The following is a 24108-nucleotide window of genomic DNA, read 5'->3' as shown; positions in this document are numbered from 1 at the left end:
ACAGGAGCACCAGCACAGCCGCTGGGCTTGCAGGAACACCATCTTCCCAAGGGATGGAGCCAGGGGCTGACAGTTGAGATCCATCCTGGGGGCTGGAGAGCACTCAGGCATCAGGGTCAAGTCCTGCCCCCTCACCGCAGACAGTTCAGCCCCAGCAGCAGGGGGATTTTCTGCCTCTCCCTCCACTATTATTTGGGACCCAACAGCTCAATGCTGTGAAATTTTAGCTTCAGAAATGTTTTACACAGTTGAGCTTAATGAGAACTGGGGCACTTGTCATTATTCCTGACTCTTCCTGGGCTGCACTTCCAGGATCCTTTGAGCATGAGGAACCTTCCAGACTGCTCCAAACCGTCACAGCCCACTTGCCAGAGCTGGACCAGCTCACTGTCCCTTCAGATAAAGAAGGCAGTGATCCTTTCTGAAACCAGAACCTCCCCACCTTTTCTTTCCCATTCCAGGTTTGGTTCCCTACACAACTGAGGCCCTTCCAGGCCTTGCCAAGGGGCAGCCAAGGAATCCAACCCAAGAACCTGCCAGGGAGCAACATCTGTGCCACAGCAACATCATTCCAGGCCTCTCCCTGCCAACCCTCCGCTTCTCCCAACAGCTCCAGTGGCACCACAACTTGCCCTGAAGGCAGAAAGGCTCCTTTTGGGAGCACCATGAGCCATCTATACTGTAGCACTGGAATTCCATCTCCTGGGCAAGCTGGGAGAAGCAGGAAAGAAAACCAGAACCTTGCAGGTGAATTGGGGGCACCACTTCATCCAACAGCAGCTCGAGGAAAGGTACTGAGTCAACACCTCACCAAATACACAGGAAAACAAGGAGCCACACTCCTTCTGTTGTGTTAAGGACTGAGGAAGTTGGACCTGTGTCTGACCAGGACATGTGCAAACCAAATGCTGGGGACTGGAACACACACCTTGCACTCCTGCAGCTGTTACCATCACATTCCAGAGAAAACAGCCAATTGCACCATCACTGCTCATTTCTTAATCCCAATCCCACACTTCTTTGGCACTTGGAGCACCACTTTTATCACTCAATTACAGCCCATTAGAGAGCTCCATGTCTAGCAGGGACAGGTACCCCTGGGATACTGTCAGCAATGCCTGAATCCACTGCAGGGACCTTGCTTTGAGCTCCCCAGGGCCGGGCACCCCGAGGATCTCCCCAAATAATCCTTTCGGTGCGCGCTGGAGTCCTCGGGGTGCCCCAGCCTGGGGGGCACCAACAGCACTGTCCCTCCAGGGGGGCCCAATTTGGCACCAAGGGTTCAATATTCAGCCCAAAAGGCATTTCAAGAGTCCTTCTTTGGAACCTCAAGTACCCAGAATACAAAAGAAACCAAATACCTGTTCCCCAGGCCAAATAAACCTCCAAGTCTGGACTCCCAAATGAGCATCCAAAACATCAAACACCTCAACCACTGTGTATGGGTAGGAAGCCCCAAGAAGGCCTCATTTCTAAAGGCAGGGGGATCTTGCCTGTGTCCCAGACTGGTCCGGGGATCTGAGGCCCTTCCCGAGAAAATCTCGGTGCCGGCGTGAAGGCCCAGAGATCCCTTGGAGCCACGGGAGAGCAGGCACAGAGTCCCTCCTGGGGGCCAATTCTGCTGCCTGAAATCAGCTCTTCAAAGAAGCCTCTAAGACTCAGCTGGTGAGTTTTAGAAGCCAGGCATTCCTTGCTTACAACACCCTGCCATGATCCCAGCCCGCCGGGTGTCCTGGCAATCCTCTCCCAAAGGGCACACGGAGGTGTCTCCACTGCAGCTGATGGGAAGGGTCAGCATTACAGGAGGGTTCATTTTCCTTCCCTGCATTCCTGTTCCATATTCAGGACATTCCCTACACCTGTTACCATATACACAAACCCTTCTAAGGTCTCTGAGGGGCTCCATCGGGGGTCTCTGGTGGTCACCTGGGCCTGCAGCCCCCAAAGTTCTAAGTGACCACCTTATCAACTTCAGGACAATTCATCTGGTGTAGAGTAACTTGGTGCTGCTTGGCTGTTCCCTCAGTACTCTTCTTCCTTGTTTCTTCACCTCCCTTGGTTGGTCCCTTTAAATCCCTTGGCTCAGCTCTGGGGAGTTTCCAGGCTCCATCCCACTGCAAAAAGGATTAGCTCTTGTTACATCTCAAAACTCAGATATCATTCCCCCTTTTTTCTTGACACAGGGCCATCAGGCCAATGTCACATTATTTAAAGCGTAGTTTGACTCCTCAGTGACAACAACTGACAGTCCTGAATCATAACACAGGCTGAGACACAAACACGGATGGGAACTCTGAAGGATCCACTTTGTTCTGCTCACCAATCAAAAGGAGCTTCCTTAACTCAAGAATAATAGACCCAACATCCTTTTTCTGCAACGTCAACTGCTATAAATGTGATCAACAAGACCTGGAAAGGCTCTTTTTTTTCTTCCTTCCCACTGTCCAGATTTTCTCCTGCAAAAGCAAAGGTTTCTTGGCTTTCCTTGCTCAAGCAGATGCAGCAAAGGCCATCTTTTCAATCTAATACTGGAAACTACTCGAGGTTGTCATTTAAGGGGGTTCTCTCAGGTCCTACATTAATCCATCATCTTGGCCATTGGTTTTCTTGGCAGGTTCTTGCATTCACCTCCTACAAGCAAACCAGGAGGAGAAAATTTGACTGTTCCTGCAACCAGTCCAAGCTGGCATTCTGATTTTAAAGGATATTGGGTTTGCCTTACCAGTACAGATCCCACATTAGGGGTAACACTTACAGGCTCTGTCCTCTTCCACTCTCCTGGAGTTCCACTGGCCCACACCACAGGAACAACTGCAGCTGCCACTTCAGTCGGGACCTTGCTGCTGACAGGAGTTATTCCCTGCACAACAAGAGCTGCTGCTTGGACACACTGAGTTTCAGCAATTACAGTGTCAATAGCCCCGGTTTTCAATTCCATTTCTGCCTCAACTTTTCCAATCAACCATCTCTTAACAGAGGTTTGGGTGAGTTTGGCAAAGAGATAAACTGAGGAATTACTCAATGTTTTCCCAGTTTAACCCCTGGCACAGCAATCACCTTAACAGTGCCAGTCCTTAATTCTCCTTCTCTTGTGTTAAAGACTGAGGAAGTTGGACCTGTGTCCGACCAGGACATGTGCAAACCAAATGCTGGGGAATGGAACACACACCTTGCACTCCTGCAGCTCTCACCATCACAGTCAAGAGAAAACAGCCAATTGCACCATCACTGCTCATTTCTTAATCCCAATCCCACGCTTCTTTTGCACTTGGAGCACCACTTTTATCACCCAATTACAGCCCATGAGAGAGCTCCATGTCTAGCAGGGACAGGTAGCCCTGGGATACTGTCAGCAATGCCTGAATCCATTGCAGGGACCTTGCTTTGAGCTCCCCAGGGCCGGGCACCCCCAGGATCTCCCCAAATAATCCTTTCGGTGCGCGCTGGAGTCCTCGGGGTGCCCCAGCCCGGGGGGCACCAACAGCACTGTCCCTCCAGGGGGCCCAATTTGGTCCCAAGGCTTCAATGCACAGCCCAAAAGGCATTTCAAGAGTCCTTCTTTGGAACCCACCAAAATGGACGGGTAGGAAGCCACCAGAAGGCCTCATTTCTAAAGGCAGGGGGATCTTGCCTGTGTCCCAGACTGGTCCGGGGATCTGAGGCCCTTCCCGAGAAAATCTCGGTGCCGGCGTGAAGGCCCACAGATCCCTTGGAGCCACGGGAGAGCAGGCACAGAGTCCCTCCTGGGGGCCAATTCTGCTGCCTGAAATCAGCTCTTCAAAGAAGCCTCTAAGACTCAACTGGTGAATTTTAGAAGCCAGGCAATCTTTTATTAGTATTGAATCATCCCAGCCCACCAGGTGCCCTGGCAATCACCTCCCAAAGGGCACACAGACCTATCTCCACTGCAGCTGATGGGAGGGGTCAGCATTACATGAGGATTCATTTTCCTGCCCTGCATTCCTGTTCCATATTCAGGACATTTTCCAACACTTATTACCATAGATACTTACCTTTATAAGGTCTCCAAGGAGCTTTACCGAGGGCCTTCCCAGGTCTTCTCTGTCTGGAGCCCTCCAAGTCCTTAATGCCTGCCTTGGGAACCTCAACACAACTCACCTGCTTACACAGTCACTTAGTGCTGCTTGGCTGATGCCTCAGTTCCCTTCTTGTTTCTTCACCTCCCTTGGTTGGTCCCTTTAAATCCCTGGGCTTAGGTCTGTGCAGTTTCCAGGCTACATCCCACTGCAAAAAGGATTAGCTCTTGTTACATCTCAAAACTCAGATATCATTCCCTCTTTATTCCTGACACTGGACCATTAGACCAATGTCACATTATTTACAGCACAGTTTGACTCCCCAGTGACAACAACTGACAACCCTGAATCATAACACAGGCTGAGACACAAACATGGATGCGAACTCTTAAGGATCCACTTTGTTCTGCTCAACAATCAAAAGGAGTTTCCCTAACTCAAGAAGAATAGACCCAATGTCCTTTTCCTGCAACTTTACCTCCTATAAATGTGATCAACCAGACCTGGAAAGGCCTTTTCCCCTTCACCTGCAGGGCTGGCAGTGCCACCACTCGACACGGCCCCAGTGGCTGGGCAGGAACGGAGGGGCTGGGGCGTCCAATCCATCGGCCCAGGCGGCACCAGGAGTTCCTGGAGTTCCTGCAGGGGAGAGCCTCAAGCCAACAAAGGATTATAAAGGACCATTTCTTTCTTTAATGTGTATATCTCCTGGAATATGGGGAGTTTGACAAGGCCTACAAGGTGCAACAAGGACACACTCAAGGCTATCTATTCCAAGGATCTACTAGCACTCCAAAGCTATCACTATCCTTCTTTCAGGGGGAACTCAGCAAACTCTGTTTGCCAAGAGCCTCCAGGAGGATTTCCAGCTTTTGGGGTTCTCTTTTAACCATTTTTCCCATCACTGTAGCTGGGACTATCACCTGCCCTACAGGGGAACAGCCCACAAAGTTCACCATCAGGGATGCCATTAACTCAAAGTCCCTTGTCAGGGGGGTCACTGCACACCTTGGCCTTTGTGTTTTCCCTCCCAAGCAAAGATGCTTCCAAACAGTTCTGAGACATCTGGTAGACCCAGAGCTCTCCTCAGGGAATGCTTCAGCTGCTTAAAGGCTGCCCTTGCACCATCTAGACAAGGCAGCAAATTCTTACAGGCTGTTGGAAAAGTTGCCATAACAGTCTTACCACACATCCAGAGGGAGCAATCAGAGTCCAGCCCGTCCCACCATTCCCAGGGAGACAGTTCCTGGGCTGTCTGGGGCTCAGGGAGGAGTCACGTGGCTTCTTTTCTTCCTTCCCACTTTCTGGATTTTCTCCTGCAAAAGCAAAGGTTTCTTGGCTTTCCTTGCTCAAGGAGATGCAGCCAAGGGCATCTTTTCAATCTAATCCTGGAAACTACTGGAGGTTGTCATTTAAGGGGGTTCTCTCAGGTCCTGCACTAATCAATCCCCTTGGCCACTGGTTTTCTTGGCAGGTTCTTGCATTCACATTCTACAAGCAAAGCAGAATGAGCAAATTTAGGTGTTACTGCAACCAGTCCAAGCTGGCATTCTGATTTTAAAGGATATTGGCTTTGTCCTACCAGTAGAGATCCCACATTAGGGGTAACACTTACAGGTTCTGCCCTCTTCCACTCTCCTGGAGTTCCACTGGCCCACACCACAGGAACAACTGCAGCTGCCACTTCAGTCGGGACCTTGCTGCTGATAGGAGTTATTCCCTTCACAACAAGAGCTGCTGCTTGGACATATTTAGCTTCAGCAATTACAGTTTCAATAACACCAGTTTTCAATTCCATTTCTGCCTCAACTTCTCCAGTCCATCTCTTCCTAGCACAGGTTTGGGTGACTTTGGCAAATAGAGAAACTGAGGAATTACCCAATGTTTTCCCAGTTTAACCCCTGTCACACCAATCACCTTAACAGTGCCAGTCCTATGTTCTCCTTCTATTGCATTAAGGACTGAGGAAGTTGGACCTGTGTCTGACCAGGACATGTGCAAACCAAATGCTGGGGACTGGAACACACACCTTGCACTCCTGCAGCTTTCACCATCACATTCCAGAGAAAACAGCCAATTGGACCATCACTGCTCATTTCTTAATCCCAATCCCATACTTCTTTGGCACTTCGAGCACCACTTTTATAACCCAATTACAGCCCATTAGAGAGTTCCACATCTAAGATACCTTAAATACTCTCAGCAATGCCTGAATCCATTGCAGGGACCTTGCTTTGAGCTCCCCAGGGCCGGGCACCCCGAGGATCTCCCCGAATAATCCTTTCGGTGCGCGCTGGAGTCCTCGGGGTGCCCCAGCCCGGGGGGCACCAACAGCACTGTCCCTCCAGGGGGCCCAATTTGGTCCCAAAATGCAGGGGGATCTTGCCTGTGTCCCAGACTGGTCCGGGGATCTGAGGCCCTTCCCAAGAAAATCTCGGTGCCGGCGTGAAGGCCCAGAGATCCCTTGGAGCCACGGGAGAGCAGGCACAGAGTCCCTCCTGGGGACCAATTCTGCTGCCTGAAATCAGCTCTTCCAAGAAGCCTCTGAGACTCAGCTGGTCAGTTTTAGAAGCCAGGTATTCCTTCCTTACAACACCCTGCCATGATCCCAGCCCGCCGGGTGTCCTGGCAATCAGCTCCCAAAGGGCACACGGAGGTGTCTCCACTGCAGCTGATGGGAGGGGTCAACATTACAGGAGGGTTCATTTTCCTTCCCTGCATTCCTGTTCCGTGTTCAGGACATTCCCAACACCTGTTACCATATACACAATCCCTTCTAAGATCTCTGAGGGGCTACATCGGGGCGTCTCTGGTGGTCACCTCTGCCTGCAGCCCCCAAAGTTCTGAGTGACCACCTTATCAACTTCAGGACAATTCATCTGGTTGTAGAGTAACTTGGTGCTGCTTGGCTGTTCCCTCAGTTCTCTTCTTCCTTGTTTCTTCACCTCCCTTGGCTGGTCCCTTTAAATCCCTTGGCTCAGCTCTGGGGAGTTTCCAGGCTACATCCCACTTCAAAAACTACCAGTTCTTGTTACACCTCAAAACTCAAGACATCAGGGAGCGAGGCAGAAATCAACTAATTCAGGGCACTACGTCCAAATATTGGGACAACAACACCATGACATTCTATGGCCTCCCTTGGCAAATAAACACCAAACTGCTCAGACACAAACAATAACCTGCACACCAAAACAATCTGGCACTGCTGGTTCAACACGGCCAAGTCAGTTGGGAAATTACACAAGGTGAACTTTCAGTTTCAGCTATGACACGAAAATCAGAGAGATCCCAGATTCCCCATACAGTTTTACTCTGAGGAGAGAAAGAAACCAAAGCCATCCCGAGGGCTGCAATAGCTCAGGCTCACAAAAAGTCCCAGGGGTTTTAGGTTTTCAAGGGGCTTCAGCAAGGGACTTCCAAGGCCTTCTCTGTTTGGAGCCCTCAAAGTCCTCAGTGCCTGCCTTAGGAACCTCAACACAACTCACCTGCTTACATAGTCACTTCGTGCTGCTTGGCTGATGCCTCAGTTCCCTTCTTCCTTCACCTCCCTTGGTTGGTCCCTTTAAATCCCTTGGCTCAGCTCTGGGGAGTTTCCAGGCTACATCCCACTGCAAAAAGGATTAGCTCTTGTTACATCTCAACACTCAGAAATCATTCCCCCTTTAGTCCTGACACTGGGCCATTAGGCCAATGTCACATTATTTAAAGCACAGTTTGACTCCCCAGTGACAACAACTGACAGCCCTGAATCATAACACAGGCTGAGACACAAACACGGATGAGATCTCTTAAGGATCCACTTTGTTCTGCTCACCAATCAAAAGGAGCTTTCTTAACTCAAGAATAACATACCCAATGTCCTTTTCCTGCAACTTTACCTCTTATAAATGTGATCAACAAGACCTGGAAAGGCCCTTTCCCCTTCACCTGCAGGGCTGGCAGTGCCACCACTCGACACGGCCCCAGTGGCTGGGCAGGAACGGAGGGGCTGGGGCGTCCAATCCATCGGCCCAGGCGGCACCAGGAGTTCCTGCAGTTCCTGCAGGGGAGAGCCTCAAGTCAACAAAGGATTAGGAAGATGATTTTAAACTTTAATAAGTATAACCCCTGGTATATGGGGAGTTTGACAAGGCCGACTGGTGCAACAAGGACACACTCAAGGCTATCTATTAAAAGGATCTACTAGCACTCCAAAGCTACCACTGTCCTTCTTTCAGGGGGAACTCAGCAAACTCTGTTTGCCAAGAGCCTCCAGGAGGATTTCCAGCTTTTGGGGCTCTCTTTTAACCATTTCTTCCATTGCTGTAGCTGGGACTATCACCTACCCTACAGGGGGAACAGCCCACAAAGGTCACCATCAGGGATGCCATTAACTCAAAGTCCCTTGTCAGGGGGGTCACTGCACACCTTGGCCTTTGTTTGCCCTCCCCACCAAAGATGTTTCCAACAGTTCTGAGACATCTGGCAGACCCAGAGCTCTCCTCAGGGAATGCTTCAGCTGCTTAAAGGCTGCCCTTGCACCATCTAGACAAGGCAGCAAATTCTTACAGGCTGTTGGAAAAGTTGCCATAACAGTCTTACCACACATCCAGAGGGAGCAATCCAGAGTCCAGCCCGTCCCACCATTCCCAGGGAGACAGTTCCTGGGCTGTCTGGGGCTCAGGGAGGAGTCACGGGGCTTCTTTTCTTCCTTCCCGCTGTCCAGATTTTCTCCTGCAAAAGCAAAGGTTTCTTGGTTTTCCTTGCTCAAGCAGATGCAGCAAAGGCCATCTTTTCAATCTTATACTGGAACTACTCAAGGTTGTCATTTAAGGTGGTTTTCTTAGGTCCTGCACCAATCCATCATCTTGGCCATTGGTTTTCTTGGCAGGTTCTTGCATTCACATTCTACAAGCAAAGCAGAATGAGCAAATTTAGGTGTTACTGCAACCAATCCAAACTGGCATTCTGATTTTAAAGGATACTGGCTTAGCCTTATCAGAAGAGATCCCACATTAGGGGTAACACTTACAGGTTCTGCCTTCTTCCACTCTCCTGCAATTCCACTGGCCCACACCACAGGAACAACTGCAGCTGCCACTTCAGTCGGGACCTTGCTGCTGACAGGAGTTATTGCCTGCACAACAAGAGCTGCTGCTTGGACACATTGAGTTTCAGCAATTACAGTGTCAATACCCCCAGTTTTCAATTTCATTTATGCCTCAACTTCTCCAGTCCATCTCTTCCTAGCACAGGTTTGGGTGAGTTTGGCAAATACAGAAACTGAGGAATTACCCAATGTCTTCCCAGTTTAACCCCTGTCACACCAATCACCTTAACAGTGCCAGTCCTTAATTCTCCTTCTATTGTGTTAAGGACTGAGAAGTTGGACCTGTGTCTGACCAGGACATGTGCAAACCAAATGCTGGGGACTGGAACACACACCTTGCACTCCTGCAGCTCTCACCATTACATTCCAGAGAAAACAGCCAATTGTACCATCACTGCTCATTTCTTAATCCCAATCCCACACTTCCTTTGCACTTGGAGCACCACTTTTATCACCCAATTACAGCCCATTAGAGAGCTCCATGTCCAGCAGGGACAGGTAGCCCTGGGATACTGTCAGCAATGCCTGAATCCATTGCAGGGACCTTGCTTTGAGCTCCCCAGGGCCGGGCACCCCGAGGATCTCCCCAAATAATCCTTTCGGTGCGCGCTGGAGTCCTCGGGGTGCCCCAGCCCGGGGGGCACCAACAGCACTGTCCCTCCAGGGGGCCCAATTTGGTCCCAAGGCTTCAATGCACAGCCCAAAAGGCATTTCAAGAGGCCTTCTTGGGAACCCACCAACGTGGACGGGCAGGAAGCCACAAGAAGGCCTCATTTCTAAAGGCAGGGGGATCTTGCCTGTGTCCCAGACTGGTCCGGGGATCTGAGGCCCTTCCCGAGAAAATCTCGGTGCCGGCGTGAAGGCCCAGAGATCCCTTGGAGCCACGGGAGAGCAGGCACAGAGTTCCTGCTGGGGGCCAATTCTGCTGCCTGAAAACAGCTCTTCAAAGAAGCCTCTAAGACTCAGCTGGTGAGTTTTAGAAGCCAGGCATTCCTATACACGCTAAGATATTTTAGGAGCTTACTGACTGAGAAAGCATAAAGCTTTTATCATGGACATATGACCTCCAACAGAGAGCTCCTTTCCCCTTTCAGTACAAAATTTTTTTAATGGTATCATTTAACAGGAAGTGCCCAGGTACCCCAGACTGTGCTTTCCAGAACAGAACATCAACAGAGGGAAAGAGCTTTGTGCAAGTGTAACACACTCCAGAACAGACCTGACTTTAGTTCTGCTCTTTGTGTTCAAATATAGCAGACAAAAGCTCCAGCAGGAGAGCTGGCACATTACCCATGGTACCCTGAAAGTCCATCTCACAAGGGCTGTAGGAAAATCACAGCTGTACGAGTCCCTTGTGCCTGCAGATGCCTGGGGATCCTCTCCATCCACCTCGTGCTCTCCCAGCAGGAGAAAGGGTGACCTCAGGGACACGGTAGCACTCGACATCCTGCTGAGAGAGCAAGGAAACCTTTAGCATAAAGGTGAGTTGGAATCTAAAGCTTCCTTTCCTGGGAGCTTTGTGAAGTTTGCAAGCAAGAGGGAGAAAATTTGCATCTCCTTTGGTGCAGGTGTGAACAGAGGCCAATAGAGCTCTTGCCTTTTTCAGACAACTGTGCCCTTTTTGGCTCCCTGGCAGCTCCAATGGCACCAGAACCCCCTTCCTGCACACACACGGGTGTCACACACAGGCACCCACACACCTTTGCTCCAGTCCACACGGGGCCAACATTTCCTCACCCTGGACAGCCCAAGGGGAGTATTTTTGCTAGAGAGCACAGCAACCACCCTATCCTTGCAAACTGCAAACAGGGAACTGATTCTCCTGGACATTTCTCCAACACTCAAGGTCTTTTGAAGCTGCTCTCATGGCACCAAACCTGCTCGGGGTCTCTCCCAGCTGTTGGCTCTCCGTGGAGTTAACAGGCACACACTCCATTCCATCCTACCCCAGCCAAACCCAGTTCTCACCGGCAGGACGGGCCCTGCCCTTACCTGTCCAAGCTCCCGGGCTCGGCACAGCCGTGGGTACAGAGCAGCTTCCCAAGGCAGCTCCCGCCCGGCAGGAAGCACAACTCGCCACACTCCACCAGCCGCGGGGCACTGACCTGAGCTGAGCCCCAGCGAGGGCACAGCTGCACAGAAAAGGAGCAAAAAGCATTAATGCAACACCAAGAAACTAAGCGAGACCAGTCTTTGCCTCCTAACCCTGCACGGGGAAAGACTTTGGGATTCCGAGGCAAACCCTGAGACACCCAGAGAGCAACAGCCCCGCAGCCCTGCCACGGCTCCCCCCGGGGGCACCCGGCAGGTAAGGGGCTTACCCGGCCCCGTTGCCCAGCACAACGCGCCCCTAAACGCCCCCAGCTCCCCCGGTGCACAAACCCAGCGGCCAAGGCGCTCTCCCCTCCGCAGCCCGGGCAGCAGCGGAGCCGCACCCTCAGCCCTCACACACAACCGCCCGCACCTGCCCCGCCGGCCCTTATGTACCGCGGGCCGGCAGCGCTGCCCAATCAGCACTCGAGCGCCTCCGCCCAATCACAGCCCGCCCGTCCCTGCGGCCCCGCCCCACCCGCTCATCCCGGCCCCGCCCCTCGTCGCGGCCCCGCCCCCCGTTCCCTCAGCGCGGCTCCCGGTGTGTTTCGCACTCCCCTATTTCTTTCTGGAATAATTTTAAAATTATTCCCCACCCCCGGACGGGGGGTCCCTGTTGCTTTAGAAAGCAGAAAGTAATAATTCCTCCCCCAAAGAATCAGGGAAGGGGGATGATGAAACCAGATTTGCTTTCTTATTTATTGTATCTAAATCCCCGTGAGTAAGTAACCTAGTCATATCCTGTATCACTTAATGGCTACACAAAACTATTCATGTTTTTCAAAGGAAATGAGGGCTGTGGATAACAACTGCACTGTGTTCGAGCAGACCAGACACTCCCTCTCTAACCAGAATTGGAAAAAAAAATGACACTCGGGTAGTGACTCACTATTATGGAAAATACTGTATTGGCCCATCCTGGAAGGGAAGAATGAAAATCACAAGTGCCTGAGGTAATACTTGTTTTTAGGAAATGTATTCCCCCGTTTTGGTTTTGTCATTGTCTCCAGTCACAGACATTGTGAACTCGCTACTGAGTTTAACTCGAAAGTCAAGCAAGTGTGACCGGGCTCGCTTGTTTCTGTTAATTAAAGCAAACTTTTAGTGCCTCTGGGAGACACTTGGGTATTTTTCTGGTCTGTGAAGAGGCCCTTCTGCAGGCTGGATGCAGAGAAAAAGTTTACATTTTTCACACCGTTTTCATGACAGTGACCAGGTCCAAAGCAGAGCCTGTTAATGCAGCAGAGATTAGAGCTGAATATTCACAGACACACACACTAAAAAATCCCTGCTGCTGCTATTTCAACTGCAGTGCTCTGCAACAGACACTGAAGTGCTGCTCCTCAGCAAGGAAAGGGGAAAAAACCCTTTCCTTAGGTGGGAGGATGAAGTTCTGTGGTGTAGGACTATTTACATGCTTGTAAGAAATACTTCCAAGTGATGCAAAATTTATTCATTTTCTGCAAAATAATTCTTTTTGTTATCCCGACCTTTTTTTTTCTGAATATTGTGTTTTCTAATACAAAGAAGGAGACTGAAGAAAAACACCTCAGTTTGCAGAAAATAAACTTTAATGTGGTAAGCATTTACATTTTCATGGTTTTGTTGGGCTGAGGAACTGGCAATACAGCGGCTCAGGAAAATAAGGACCAAATGTGTACACTCCTGAGAAATTAATGAGCACTAATTATCAAGAGTGGTCATCAAAACTGCTGGATTATTTCCCTGGATAAATAGCAACTTCCAGTTTGGATCTCAACTTCCTTTGCTTCGCTCTCAGCCAGTCACAGAGCAGGGACTGAACTGAATAGAAATAGAAATAGAAGTAGAAATAGAAGTAGAAATAGAAATAGAAATAGCCTCAAAAGATGTCTAATGATCATTCACCACTATTTGGGGAGGCTTTTTATTTCCTCCCTGGCTTATTTCACAACAACATTCCTCTGCAAACAACCCTGGCTTTCTGTTTTCTCTGCTCCTCTGCTTTTCCAAGTGCAAAATTGATGTTGCAGAGCTTAAGTAATAAACATGGTTTAGAGGAATGAAACGTGCCGGGCTAATATACACACACAGCTTTATTGACATGTGAAATGTTTGTCTGAATGATTTCATACTTACATGGTATGATGAAAATTCACTACAAAAATAGGTAGAAAGTCAAGTCAGAGGTTTTTAGCCGGAGAAAATAAACAAGAGTCTACAATTTACCCTTCCCCTAAAGTTAAACTGACTTCTGCCAACAATAACACAGCAGAGCTACATCAACAGAATTATATCAACGCTTCTGCTGTTTCAATACGAAGTTCAAGCATCTGTTAACAACTTATTGCTTGTTGTTGTTGTTACTTGGCCAGATCTTTTATCTGTATACAACCTATTCATGCCGGAGTTCACTCTCTTTTCAGTACTTATTTACTTTTCCCACACTCTGCTTCTAATTTTCTCTCTCAACCCCCAATAATTTGACGTTTCTTACAGGCCCTTTTGTCAGGGACAGTTTTCTCTTAGGACCCTTGGTTTCTTCACAGATGGTTTCTTCACCAGAGCACTTCTTTCTTGTGCTGGATGTTACAGCAACAGAGAGGTAATAGCTGACAAAACAAACATGGAGAGATCAATTCATCCACAAAAGAAAACACAGAAGCTGTCTTTTCTTTGCTGAAAATGGGCATTTTAGGGGTTTTTTTAAAAAAAAAATGGGTGAGAGGCATTGAATAAGTATGCTGAGAAATTTTCTGGAAATCAGTTTATTCACTGTGGGAGAAAAAAAGCAAGCAAACAAAAAAAGTCTTTTACAGCCCAATTTTGGGAGTAGGGAGGGGTTTGCTTTTTTTTTTTAATGCAAAATCTGCTGTTACCTTGAAGGAAAAAGGAGATGCTCCTAATGCCCTTGAGAGAGAACAGCAGCTATAACAAAAGAAGGCTGCAGTTGACTGGGCCTCAAAAGAGAGACAGTTTCTCAGCGCTGAGACAGGATTAAATACATACACCCAGTCTGTGCCAGGAGGTTTGGCCCGACCTGTGTCTCAGAACTGTCAGGGATGAGAATTTTCAATTCTTCCTGGGTTATTTGCTATGGAACTGTGTGGTGAATTAGAAAAGTTATCAAAGCTGCTTCTCTTAAAAACCCCGCAGCTCCTAAATGCTCCGTTTTATGGAATCGGGCAACTGGAAGCTGCATCCCATCATGTTGTTTGTTCAGAAGACAAGAGTCTCCCCCCTCTCTCCAGCTGCAGGGATTTTGGGAGCACCCCTGGGGCTTGCACTGTCATATCCATTTTTCCTTATCACAGTGGAATGCCTCGAATATCGACCTCACCTCCACCGCATGCATTTTCCTTTTTCCTTCCCCTTGCTAAAAGAGGAGACAAATAACCCCCTTTGGCAATTCTGCTTCCCCCTTGACAGTCAGCCCAGCCAACCTAACGAGTGCCATTGAGCAGCCTGGAAAGAAACGGCAGCAAACCAGCAACATCCTTGACTTGATTCCAGTCTTTGCCTCTGAGGACACCTGTGGGCTCTCTCTTCATCCTGCACATTACTTAAAGCAACTACATCATCGGGAAATAATCCTGAGCCAGAGAGTCTTTCCCCTCTCTGCTCTGTATAACCAGAGAAGCTTCCTGCAGAAGCACATCTTTTACACCCTACAAACCTGGGAGCAGTGCTTTACCCTCATGCAACAGGACTGAACCAACCACGGTGATTTATTTTTTTTCACTCGTCTTTCTTAGATTAAAGGCATGTCATTGGAAATCATCCTGCTTACGTGCCACCGAGGCAGAGCCAGCAGCAGAGGAGGAGCAGGAGCAATCCCAGCATATCCTGATGGCTTTTGCTTAAAAAAGTTCGTGTGAGGATGTAGCTTAATCCAAACTACTCAGAAGTCCAAATCAAACCCTCTGCTTTGTAATTCCTCACCTTTATACGTGCCCCATGCTTATAAGCATCATTAGCCTCCAAAACATAACTAACAGAATTCCGTGCAAAGTTTTAATTAAAAACTAACACCTAATTCCTCGAAAAGGCTGAACTCAAGGTTTCATGATATAACAGCTCCACCTACCTGGCTTTTTAGGCATCACCATGCGAGCTGCAAAGTTTGCTTGCCAGCCCTGCTCTAGCACACCTGGGAAGGCATTTTTACATTTGTAAGAACCGTTTTCTTATATGATCGCTAGAAATGCAAAATAAAGATGAACATTAAGGCCAGTAGAAAAGTATCTCGGCTCACTGCCTGTATGCCATAACTCCAAGACAGATTTCTTACTAAAATGCTTGTATTTAGATGTGCAGTTCAACAAACATCATGAACATCAGGAAACACACCGTGAAAGCACACGGGATTAGCTTCGTGTTTCACTCTTCCCCCACCATGGAATTGCTTTAATATACAGAAGGGGAGAATAAACAATAACTAGTGGGAAATCATTTAAAAAAAAACACAACCATGATCCAAAACAGAGAGGTTATTTCCACATCCCATCGCTTGTCTTTATAACAGTCCCAGAATCTGTACACGTGCTTTTATTTGGAGCTTTTGCCCATCCCAAAATCCAGAGGGACCTCTGGCAGCTGCACTGCCCAAGAGCTGCCATGGGACTGCTGGGGAATGCACCACTGGAAGCAAGACAGAAATAAATTAATTCAGAGCACTACCTCGAAAGACTGAAGGAAAAAAAACCCCTAACATTCCATTGCCTCCCTTTCTAAAGGGAACCGTGTGAGCTCCGTGTGAGCCGGGAGGCTCCGGGCTGTGGGAAAGCACCCGGAGGGAGGGAGGGAGCACGATGCTCCTCTCCTCGCTCCATCCCCAGCACAGCCCTTGGGATACTCGGCACCACAGCTGGGGGATGGCCCTGGGGGTGCTTTGCTCCATCCCCATGGATCCTGCTGCCCATCCAGAGCCAGAGCCACCTCCAGAGGGGGGATGGAATGCCGGGCACGGATGCTCGGCTGGAAGGCGACACGTCCCCAGCAGTATCCAAATCCCTGCAGCTCTGTGTTTGTTGCTTCCCAGCTCAGCGGATCCCCCTCTTCAGCATCCCTGGACATTGTCCTCCTTCTCTAATCACACCTTGGCAGTGGCTCAGAATGGCAGCAGCTCCAGTGCCAGCTCGGTCCCTGCACGAGTCCTTGTCCCAGCCCTGCCACACACACGAGACATTCATGGACACACAGGCCTTGCTTGTACAATTCCTGACCCAAACCCGTGCCTTTCCTGCCCAGAGCTGAGGGAAATCGGACAGAATATTAAAAAACAACCTTCACTGAGAGCAGTCACCACCCCAGTCCCTCAGGCTCTGCAGGAGTTTTGTGGGGAACAGGCCCAAATTCGAATCCTACATCTAAATTTCTAACAGGTTTTGTTAGAAAGAGCCTGGACAGTAACTCCTAGAACAGCATGCAGAGACTGCACAAGGAGTAACAGAAGGTTTGCCATGAAGATCAGAAGTTCCTTTTTTTCCCCATATTTTTTCAATAATTTCACCTCTGTAGTAATTACTGACTTGGAATTCTGCTGAAGGGCTGGACATGTCCATTGAGGGTTCAGGGGTCTGTCTGGTGGATTGTTTATGGCTGATCCTGACCAGCCCAGACCAAACCCAACCACCCCCATCACTGCTTCACCCCAAATTTGGGTCAAATATTGATATAGTTTAAAAATCCTCCCCTTCCCTGCTACTCAGTCCTTCCTTACACATCCATGGAATAGATTTACTTCACCTTTTGTTCCCAACAACAGCTCTCTAGCCAAAATCCCAGCTCTCACAGGCACAAACTAAACACACCTAAGGCAATGGTTCCATCAGCACCTGGGGGTTGGGTTGGAGGAACACAATCTTACCAAGTTATGAGCCAAGGGATGGCATTACAGCTCCTGTTGACTGGAAAGGATTCAGGCCCCAGGCTCAGTCTGCAGCTGGCAGTCGATCTCAGCCATCACCAACCACCTCAGCCATTCCCTCTGAAACACCACCTCTCTCCCCCTCTACATCACCTCCCACTTTCCTACATAAAACAGTGGTCATGTCCCCTCTAAATTACCCCCAGTTTTCAGCTAAAGGGGTCACCTCTGTCCCCTCTATGGAACCCCAGGTTTTCTGTCCAAAATTCTGCCTCGGACTTCTCTGAGTTCCCAGCCTTTCTCTCAGAAAGGCTCCTATTCACCCCACAAAAAAGGTGATTTTGTTTCATCCAAATTACCTCAGCATTTCTACTGAAAATGTCACCTCTGCTCCCCCTCCCAATTTGCCTCTGCTTTTCCCTCACAAATGTTCCTTCTGTCCCCTGCACAGGAACTCAGGTTTGACCCCCAAACCTCCCCTGCCCAGCTCAGGTTTTACCCCAGGATTGTCCTTTCCTCGATTTTCCCCCCAGAATGTCCCTCACTAATTGCCTCGGTTTTAACTCAAAATGTTCATTTTACCCCCCCGGGACAGACGGGAGACCACAAGTCCCGGGTGCCCCGGGAACACCCCCGGCCCCAGCCCGGCCCGGTTGCTCCTTCCCCACTCGGTGCCACCGCCCTGGGGTGACAGGGAGGGGACAGGAACAACCCCCGACACCCCTGCTGCTGCACAGCGAGTGCCTGCCTCACATTTCCCGGCCCTTCAGTGTTTAACTTATTCGTACAAAAGTTCTATTTGAATTTTCAAACCCTATGGATCCACATTTGGAATTTATTATATCCTAAAATCCCGCATATAATACAGCAGATACGAGGATTTGTTTTGAAATCAGCTTTTATATGAATTAGTATTACTTGTCAATAGATTTAAAAATAACCAATTTAAAAGGCTTTAGTATTTTACAGAGACACGCAACCCCTCCCTATGAATTTTTAGGCATTTTTGGGCTGTCCCCTCCCTTTTTGGGGGAACCCACCTGACTCCCTTGATTCCCCACTCATTTTCTCCACCGCAACACCACCCTCCCAGTGACACCGGAGTGCCCCAAATGACATTATCAGAGATGATGACACAGAGCCCCCCACCCTGCACACGTGTCCCCAGGGATGGGGCATGGCCGGGACATCCTCACTGCGACGTCCCCAGGGCGCCGGTGCCGACATCATCACAGTCCATGTGCCCCGGGGGCTGTCCCAGGGGGTCCCCTGTAGCTCCGGGGGGACTTGGAGGGGGGCAGCTCCCACCTTGGGGACAGCAAAGGCAGGTGCCTCAGGGGGACAGCTCCGTGTCCCCCCTCCAGACCCCACCTGGGGTGTTTCTGTGTTTCTGCAGCCCCCGTGGATCTGGTGCTGGATCCCAGCTCGCCACCGCAGCCAAACCCCCCATGGAGTGGCTCTCCAGGGCGGACAGCGCAGCTGTGGTCCCTCTTACCTGTGGGTGGGACACAGATCCAGCCCCTCCGTGACACTCCCTCGGAGATGTCCCCAGTGCTGGGAGTGGGGGAATCCTCTGGCACGGCCGTGGCATCGTCGTGGCCATCCAGGGTTCCAGCCATGGCATCGTCGTAGCCATCTGGGGTTCCAGCTGTGGCATCATCGTAGCCATCCGAGGTTCCAGCTGTGGCATCATCGTAGCCATCCGAGGTTCCTGCTGTGGCATCGTCGTAGCCATCTGGGGTTCCGTGCCCAGGCAGGGCAGGGGGGGCTGGGACTGGCACGGGGGTACATGGCACTGACCCGGTGGCCATGGCAGGGACTGGCTGTGCCATCCCCCTCTGGCTGTGCCATCCCCCTCTGGCCGTGCCACCAGGGATGTGTTGGTGGCCCTTGGTCCCTCAGGGAAAGGTGATGCTTCTCTGCCCACTAACGAGGGGGGACGTGTCCCCTCAGCTCCCCAGCCCTGCCGTGTCCCCTGTCCCCAGCACTCCCCGCTGGGTTCCTGCCCTGTGCCCCTACCTGGGACTGCCCCGCTGTCACTCCCCTCCACGCTGTCCCCAGGGTAATACAGCAGATTCTTCACTGAGCTCTCCCGCGGGGAACCTGCAGGGGGAAAACAGGGTCTTGGGGTGGCCAGAGGTGGCACCGCGGGTGACACAACCTCAGCCACAGAGCAGGGCTGTGATGGGACCCAGGGACCCCCCCCACACCACGGGGAGGAGCCAGTGCTGTGCCACCAGGACCCGCTGCCGCGGTGGGACTGTGGGGCAGAGCCCCCCTGTCCGGGCAGAGCTGGGGCACGGGGGCTGCACCGACCTGGGCGACTGGGCACCTCCTGGTACTCCGGCATCGCGCTGTAGTCCAGCTCCTCGTAGATGGCGTCGGGGATGGCACCCACGGCTCTGCCGGCGCCTGCAGCAAGAGGCAGCGCTCTCCCAGGGCCGTGGGCACCGTGGGTGGCACCGGGGCCACCCACTGCCCACCCTCCGAGCCGTTCCACACGGGGGGAGCCCCTGAACCCCCAAAGCGGCTCTGCCCCGGCACCCACCCGCCGGGACCCACCTCGGCGCCAAGCGCGGGCACGGCACATCAGCACGGCCAGGGCGCCCAGGGCCAGGCACAGCAGCGTCCCCAGGACCACGCACAGCACCACCGCCACCGGCACAGTCCCCCTGGCCACCTGCCCGCTTGGCACCAGCACGGTCCCCCTGCCCACCGCAGGGCCGCTGCTGCTGGGGACAGCTGTGGGGACACGGCCAGGCAGTGAGGGCAGGGGGATCCCAGCCAGCCCGGCGGGGGGGAGCTGGCACGGGCAGAGCTACCTGTGCAGGTGGCCCCGTCCGGGCACGGGGTGGTGGCTGTCTCGCTGGGGTTGTCACTGTCCTCCGCACAAGCTAAGTAGGCGTCCCCTTGGGGGCCGCAGGAATGCAGGTGCCAGGGTGCCGAGGGGCACCCCCAGAGCGAGCGGGCCCCCTCCTCGCAGCCCACCCAGGCCAGCCAGGCGGGGGCCGGCTGCTGGGCGGGGGCGGGTGCCAGCTGCCCCCCGTCCCCACAGCCCAGCTGCCGGCAGACGGCGGCGGCGGTGCCGGGGCCGGTGGCGCACACGCGGCCCCAGGTGCCGTCGTGGAGCAGCTCCAGGTACCCGCTGCAGCGCCCGCGCCCGCCCGCCAGCCGCAGGGAGAGCTGCTCTGCGAGGGGTGCAGGGGGGTCACGGCACGGCCGGGAACCCCCCGGGGGGCTCTGCTGCTCCCCGCCCCGGGGACACCCGACACTGACCTGAGCACACGGCCCCGGCCCCGGCCCCGCGCTCGCACTCGCGCCGTTCCGAGCGTCGGCATTCCCAGAGAGACTCCTCGCTCCCGGCGCACTCAACCACGTACGGCCACGCTCTGCCCGGCCCGGGGCCCAAGCGCGCCGAGCCGGGGGCCTCCAGCGCCGCGCCACAGCCCAGCTCCCGGCACACAACGGCGGCGGCCTGCAGGTCCCAGCGCTCCTGGCACACGCTGCTCCACGTGCCACCGCCATAGACCTCCACGCGCCCGGCGCAGCGCCCGGCACCGCCCGCCAGCCTCACCCGCCGGCTGCCTGCGGGCACGGAAGGACCGGGCTGGGGGCTGCTCGGGGCACCAGCACCCCGCCCCTTCTCGGGACACCCACCTGAGCAGACGATGGCTGCCCCATGAGGGATGTCAGTTGGCCCGGTGGTCATGTTCCAGACTATTAAGTCGTTCAGCCAGACAGGCATCTCCTGGTTGGTCATCTTCCAGAGAGTGTGGACCACTTCTATTGTAATGTTCTGCTCTGAATCGCTCATGTTCCACACGGGGACCGTACCAACAACAGCATCGCTCTTGTCCAGCCCACCACAGCCCAGTTTCCCACACACCACACTGAAATTTCGTTCAGCCAAAACCTCTCCTGGCACACGGCGCCAGACCCCAGGGCTTATGGCCAACTCCATCCACCCGTCGCACCGGCTCTCACCCTCCACCAGCCGCACGGAATTGACGATGCCTGTAAAATGACCTGGCTCAGCCCTCCCCTCATCCCAAAACAGCCCTGAGTGCTCCACTCCCAATTCTTGGGGTGTCCCAAAAGCCCTTGGAGGCTCTTCCCACAGGTGCCACACAGACCTGAGCAGTTGACGGCGGCGGCATTCCCCGGGCTGCAGGGGGGCTCCCCCAGCACCGCCACGGGGCACTCGCCCGGGTGCCGCTCGCTCCCGCTGCAGCCGAAGGCGTCCGGCCTCAGTGGCCCGTCCCCGCTGCCAAAGGAGCCTCCCGGGGGCACGGTGACGGCGTGGCCACAGCCCAGGTGGCGGCACAGGACGTCGGCATCGGGTAGGTCCCAGTCGGTGGCGCACACGGACCCCCACGTGCCCCTCACCGCCACCTCCACCCGCCCGGCACAGCCCGAGCTGCTGTTCCCCAGCCGGAAGCCCGTGTAGGCTGTGGCAGAAAGGCCGTTCAGGGGGGTGATGCTGGGGGGACCCCCAACACCCCCCGCTGTCCCCGGTGCTTACGGGAGCAGATGATGGTGGCGTGGCCAGTGCAGCCCTGGCCGTGGGGCACCCGCCGGCCGCAGGCGCTGAGGAGGGGCTCGGTGCCGCTGCAGTTGAACCCCCCCTCCCACAGCGGCCCCGTTCCCGCCCCAAACCGGCTGCTGCCGGGGATGGCCAGCGCCGCGCCGCAGCCCAGCTCCCGGCACACCACCTGGGCCACCTTCATGTCCACGTGCTCCGCGCAGACGCCAACCCAGGCCTGGCGCTGCCGCACCTCCAACCGCCCGGCACAGGCTCTGTCACCTCCGACCAGCCGGGAAAACCCTGCGGGAGCAGTGTAGAGTTGGCACTGAGGGATCTGCCAGGAGTGCTGCGTCCCTCCCAGCCTGGCTCCTACCTTGGCAGACAACAGAGGTGTCATAGTCCTGGGTGGAACTGTAAGGTCCCCAGCCACGGATCTCACAGTCCCAGAGTGTGGCCTCGTTCCCCTTGCAGTCCACCACGGCCAGGTTGACGGGCCCGGCCCCTCTGCCAAAGCGGTCGCGGGCAAAGTAGGCGCCGGCAGCTGAGCCACAGCCCAGCTGCTGGCATACCACCTCAGCGTCCTCCATGTCCCAGCTGTCATCTCCCACCGAGCCCCAGTGTCCCCACAGCTTCACCTCCACCCTCCCGGCGCAGAGACCGCCGCCATCCACCAGCCTCAGCTCCACGGCCTCTGCACCGGGACACCGGCACAGCTCAGCCCTGCCCGGCACACCCTGGCATGAGGTGGGTGCCCCGGCAAGGCCAGCCTGTCCCCCTCACCTGTGCAGATCACCCCCACGTCCCGCTCGTGGCCGCAGTAGTGCTGGCCCCATCCAAAGTGCGGACACTCCTCCAGCACCTCCTCAGTGCCACGGCAGAAGAAGGGCTGGAGCCAGATCCGGCCGCTGCCCTGCCCGAACAGGGCGTACGGGGACGACGAGACCACGTGGCCACAGCCCAGCTGCCGGCACACCACGGTGGCCCATTGGGCTTCCCAGTCGAACTCGTAGACGCAGACGGAGCCCCACTCACCATCGTGATTCACCTCCACGCGTCCGGCACAGCGCCCGCCGCCCCCCACCAGCCGCAGCTGCCCGGAGCCTGCGGCACGGAGGGGCCTGAGCCAGGCCCGGCACCGGCGGGTCCCCGCTCCCACCACCCCGCCACTCACCCCCACACAGCCGCAGGCACAGCAGCAGCCCCAGCGCCCCGACCGGCCCCATCCCCAACAGGTCCCGCACCCCCAGCGCGGGCAGGGGATGATGTAGCAGCAGCGCAGGAGCCGGTGCAGGCGGCAGCACCAGGGGAGCCTTTATCAGCCGGGGGATCGCCCAGCTGCGGGGCCACGGCCTCCAATAACCTGCTTCGTGCCCAAATATGAGGCTCGGCTCCGCTTCTGGCGTCACACACCTCGCCACAGTGGGCCGGCACACGGATGTCCCGGGGGGGAGCCGCCCCCCCCCAGCACCTGGGCCGAGGGGGCCCCTCCTGTACCCCCCCGTGGCTCCAACTCTGCCGCTGGAGCCCGGCAAGAGCCATCCCCGCGCTGACAGGATTCAGCCCCGATCCCGCCGGAGCCTCCACGGGACCGCCCCGAGGAGCGGTTCGAGGCAGAGCCCCGGGGCCCCCTCCCCGGGTGCCCCCTCCCCGGGCGGTGGGAGCAGCCCCCGGCTCCCCGCGGGGGCGGCGGGTCCCGGTGCCTCGCGCGGGCGGTGGCACATGGCGGGGCTGCCGCAGCTGTGCCCCCGCGCTCGCCTCGCCGCCGGGGCAGGAAGGAGGCGGTTACCGCCCGCCGGGGACGCGGACGAGGCACCGACCGCACGCAGCTCCTGCCACCTGCGCCGGCACCGATAACGCCGCCGCTCTGCGCGCCGGCACCTGGGCACGGGCAAGGCACTTGGGGGCACAGAACCCACTCGGGGGGGCACCCGCCTGGGTGAGCCGGCATCGAGCACCACCGCAAACAAGGCGTGCGGGAGGGGGGAGCAGCAGCTCCCTCGGGGTCTCGGCTGTGCATGAGGGTGAGGACGGGGCTGAGCCGCTGCTGCAGTGCCAGTGCCGGGGGAACAGCGTGTTCCCGGCGGGGTCACAGCTGCAGCGGCGCAGGCACCGCCACGTGCCGCCAGCCCCGCGTGGGACCGGGCACCTGCCACCTGCCACCGGCCCCGTGTCACCCCGCCGTGGCTTGTGGGGCTGCTCCCAACCCTGGAGAGCCCTGGGGTGTCCCCATGGTGTCGCATGGACCTGCCACAGCTGCCCGGCCCTCCCGCCCGCACGGGGACCCGGCCGGGCCGGCAGCAGGGGATGGCACGGCTGTGATCTCCCTGTGGCGGGCGGGGACCTCGTCAGCACCTCCCACTCCACCCTTCCAAGGCCACGGCACAGTGTCTGTCACAAGCGCTGGAATGGGACCCGGGACGGGGGGGCGGGAATCCCGCCCATGGCCACGCCCCCGCCCGCGCAAAGCCCCCGCCCCGCAGCGCCCCCGCCGGGCCGGCAGGGGGCGCCGCGCGCGGCC

The 24108-nt window shown here is 54.6% G+C and overlaps 1 protein-coding gene across 1 annotated transcript; it reads right to left on the bottom strand.

Moving 5' to 3' along the window:
* Positions 1–18294: 18294 nt before the first annotated feature.
* LOC116787997 (deleted in malignant brain tumors 1 protein-like) lies at positions 18295–22813 on the bottom strand. Its single transcript, XM_032690217.1, has 11 exons — positions 22762–22813; positions 22371–22691; positions 21964–22281; positions 21588–21890; positions 21199–21513; positions 20723–21079; positions 20342–20650; positions 19382–19477; positions 19085–19168; positions 18596–18800; positions 18295–18373 (listed from the first exon to the last, which is right to left on the bottom strand). The coding sequence occupies exons 1-11, from the start codon at positions 22811–22813 to the stop codon at positions 18295–18297; spliced, it is 2439 nt and encodes an 812-aa protein (XP_032546108.1).
* Between the last annotated feature and the right edge of the window lie 1295 nt (positions 22814–24108).

Source organism: Chiroxiphia lanceolata, chromosome 6, assembly GCF_009829145.1.
Source record: "Chiroxiphia lanceolata isolate bChiLan1 chromosome 6, bChiLan1.pri, whole genome shotgun sequence".
Taxonomy (NCBI): Eukaryota; Metazoa; Chordata; class Aves; order Passeriformes; family Pipridae; genus Chiroxiphia; species Chiroxiphia lanceolata.
The sequence above is the reverse complement of the archived record's forward strand: the minus strand, read 5'-3'. Positions and strand labels throughout refer to the sequence as shown.

Excerpts from the sequence above, each read along its gene's own strand:
- LOC116787997 (XM_032690217.1), bottom strand. The coding sequence starts at position 22,813 with ATGGGGCCGGTCGGGGCGCTGGGGCTGCTGCTGTGCCTGCGGCTGTGT. Across the intron at positions 21,514-21,587 it reads CGCCACCATCATCTGCTCCC|CCTACACGGGCTTCCGGCTG; the intron begins GTAAGCACCGGG and ends TTTCTGCCACAG. Across the intron at positions 18,374-18,595 it reads GGGGACATCTCCGAGGGAGT|GTGGGAGCTGCCCCCCTCCA; the intron begins GTCACGGAGGGG and ends GCTGTCCCCAAG.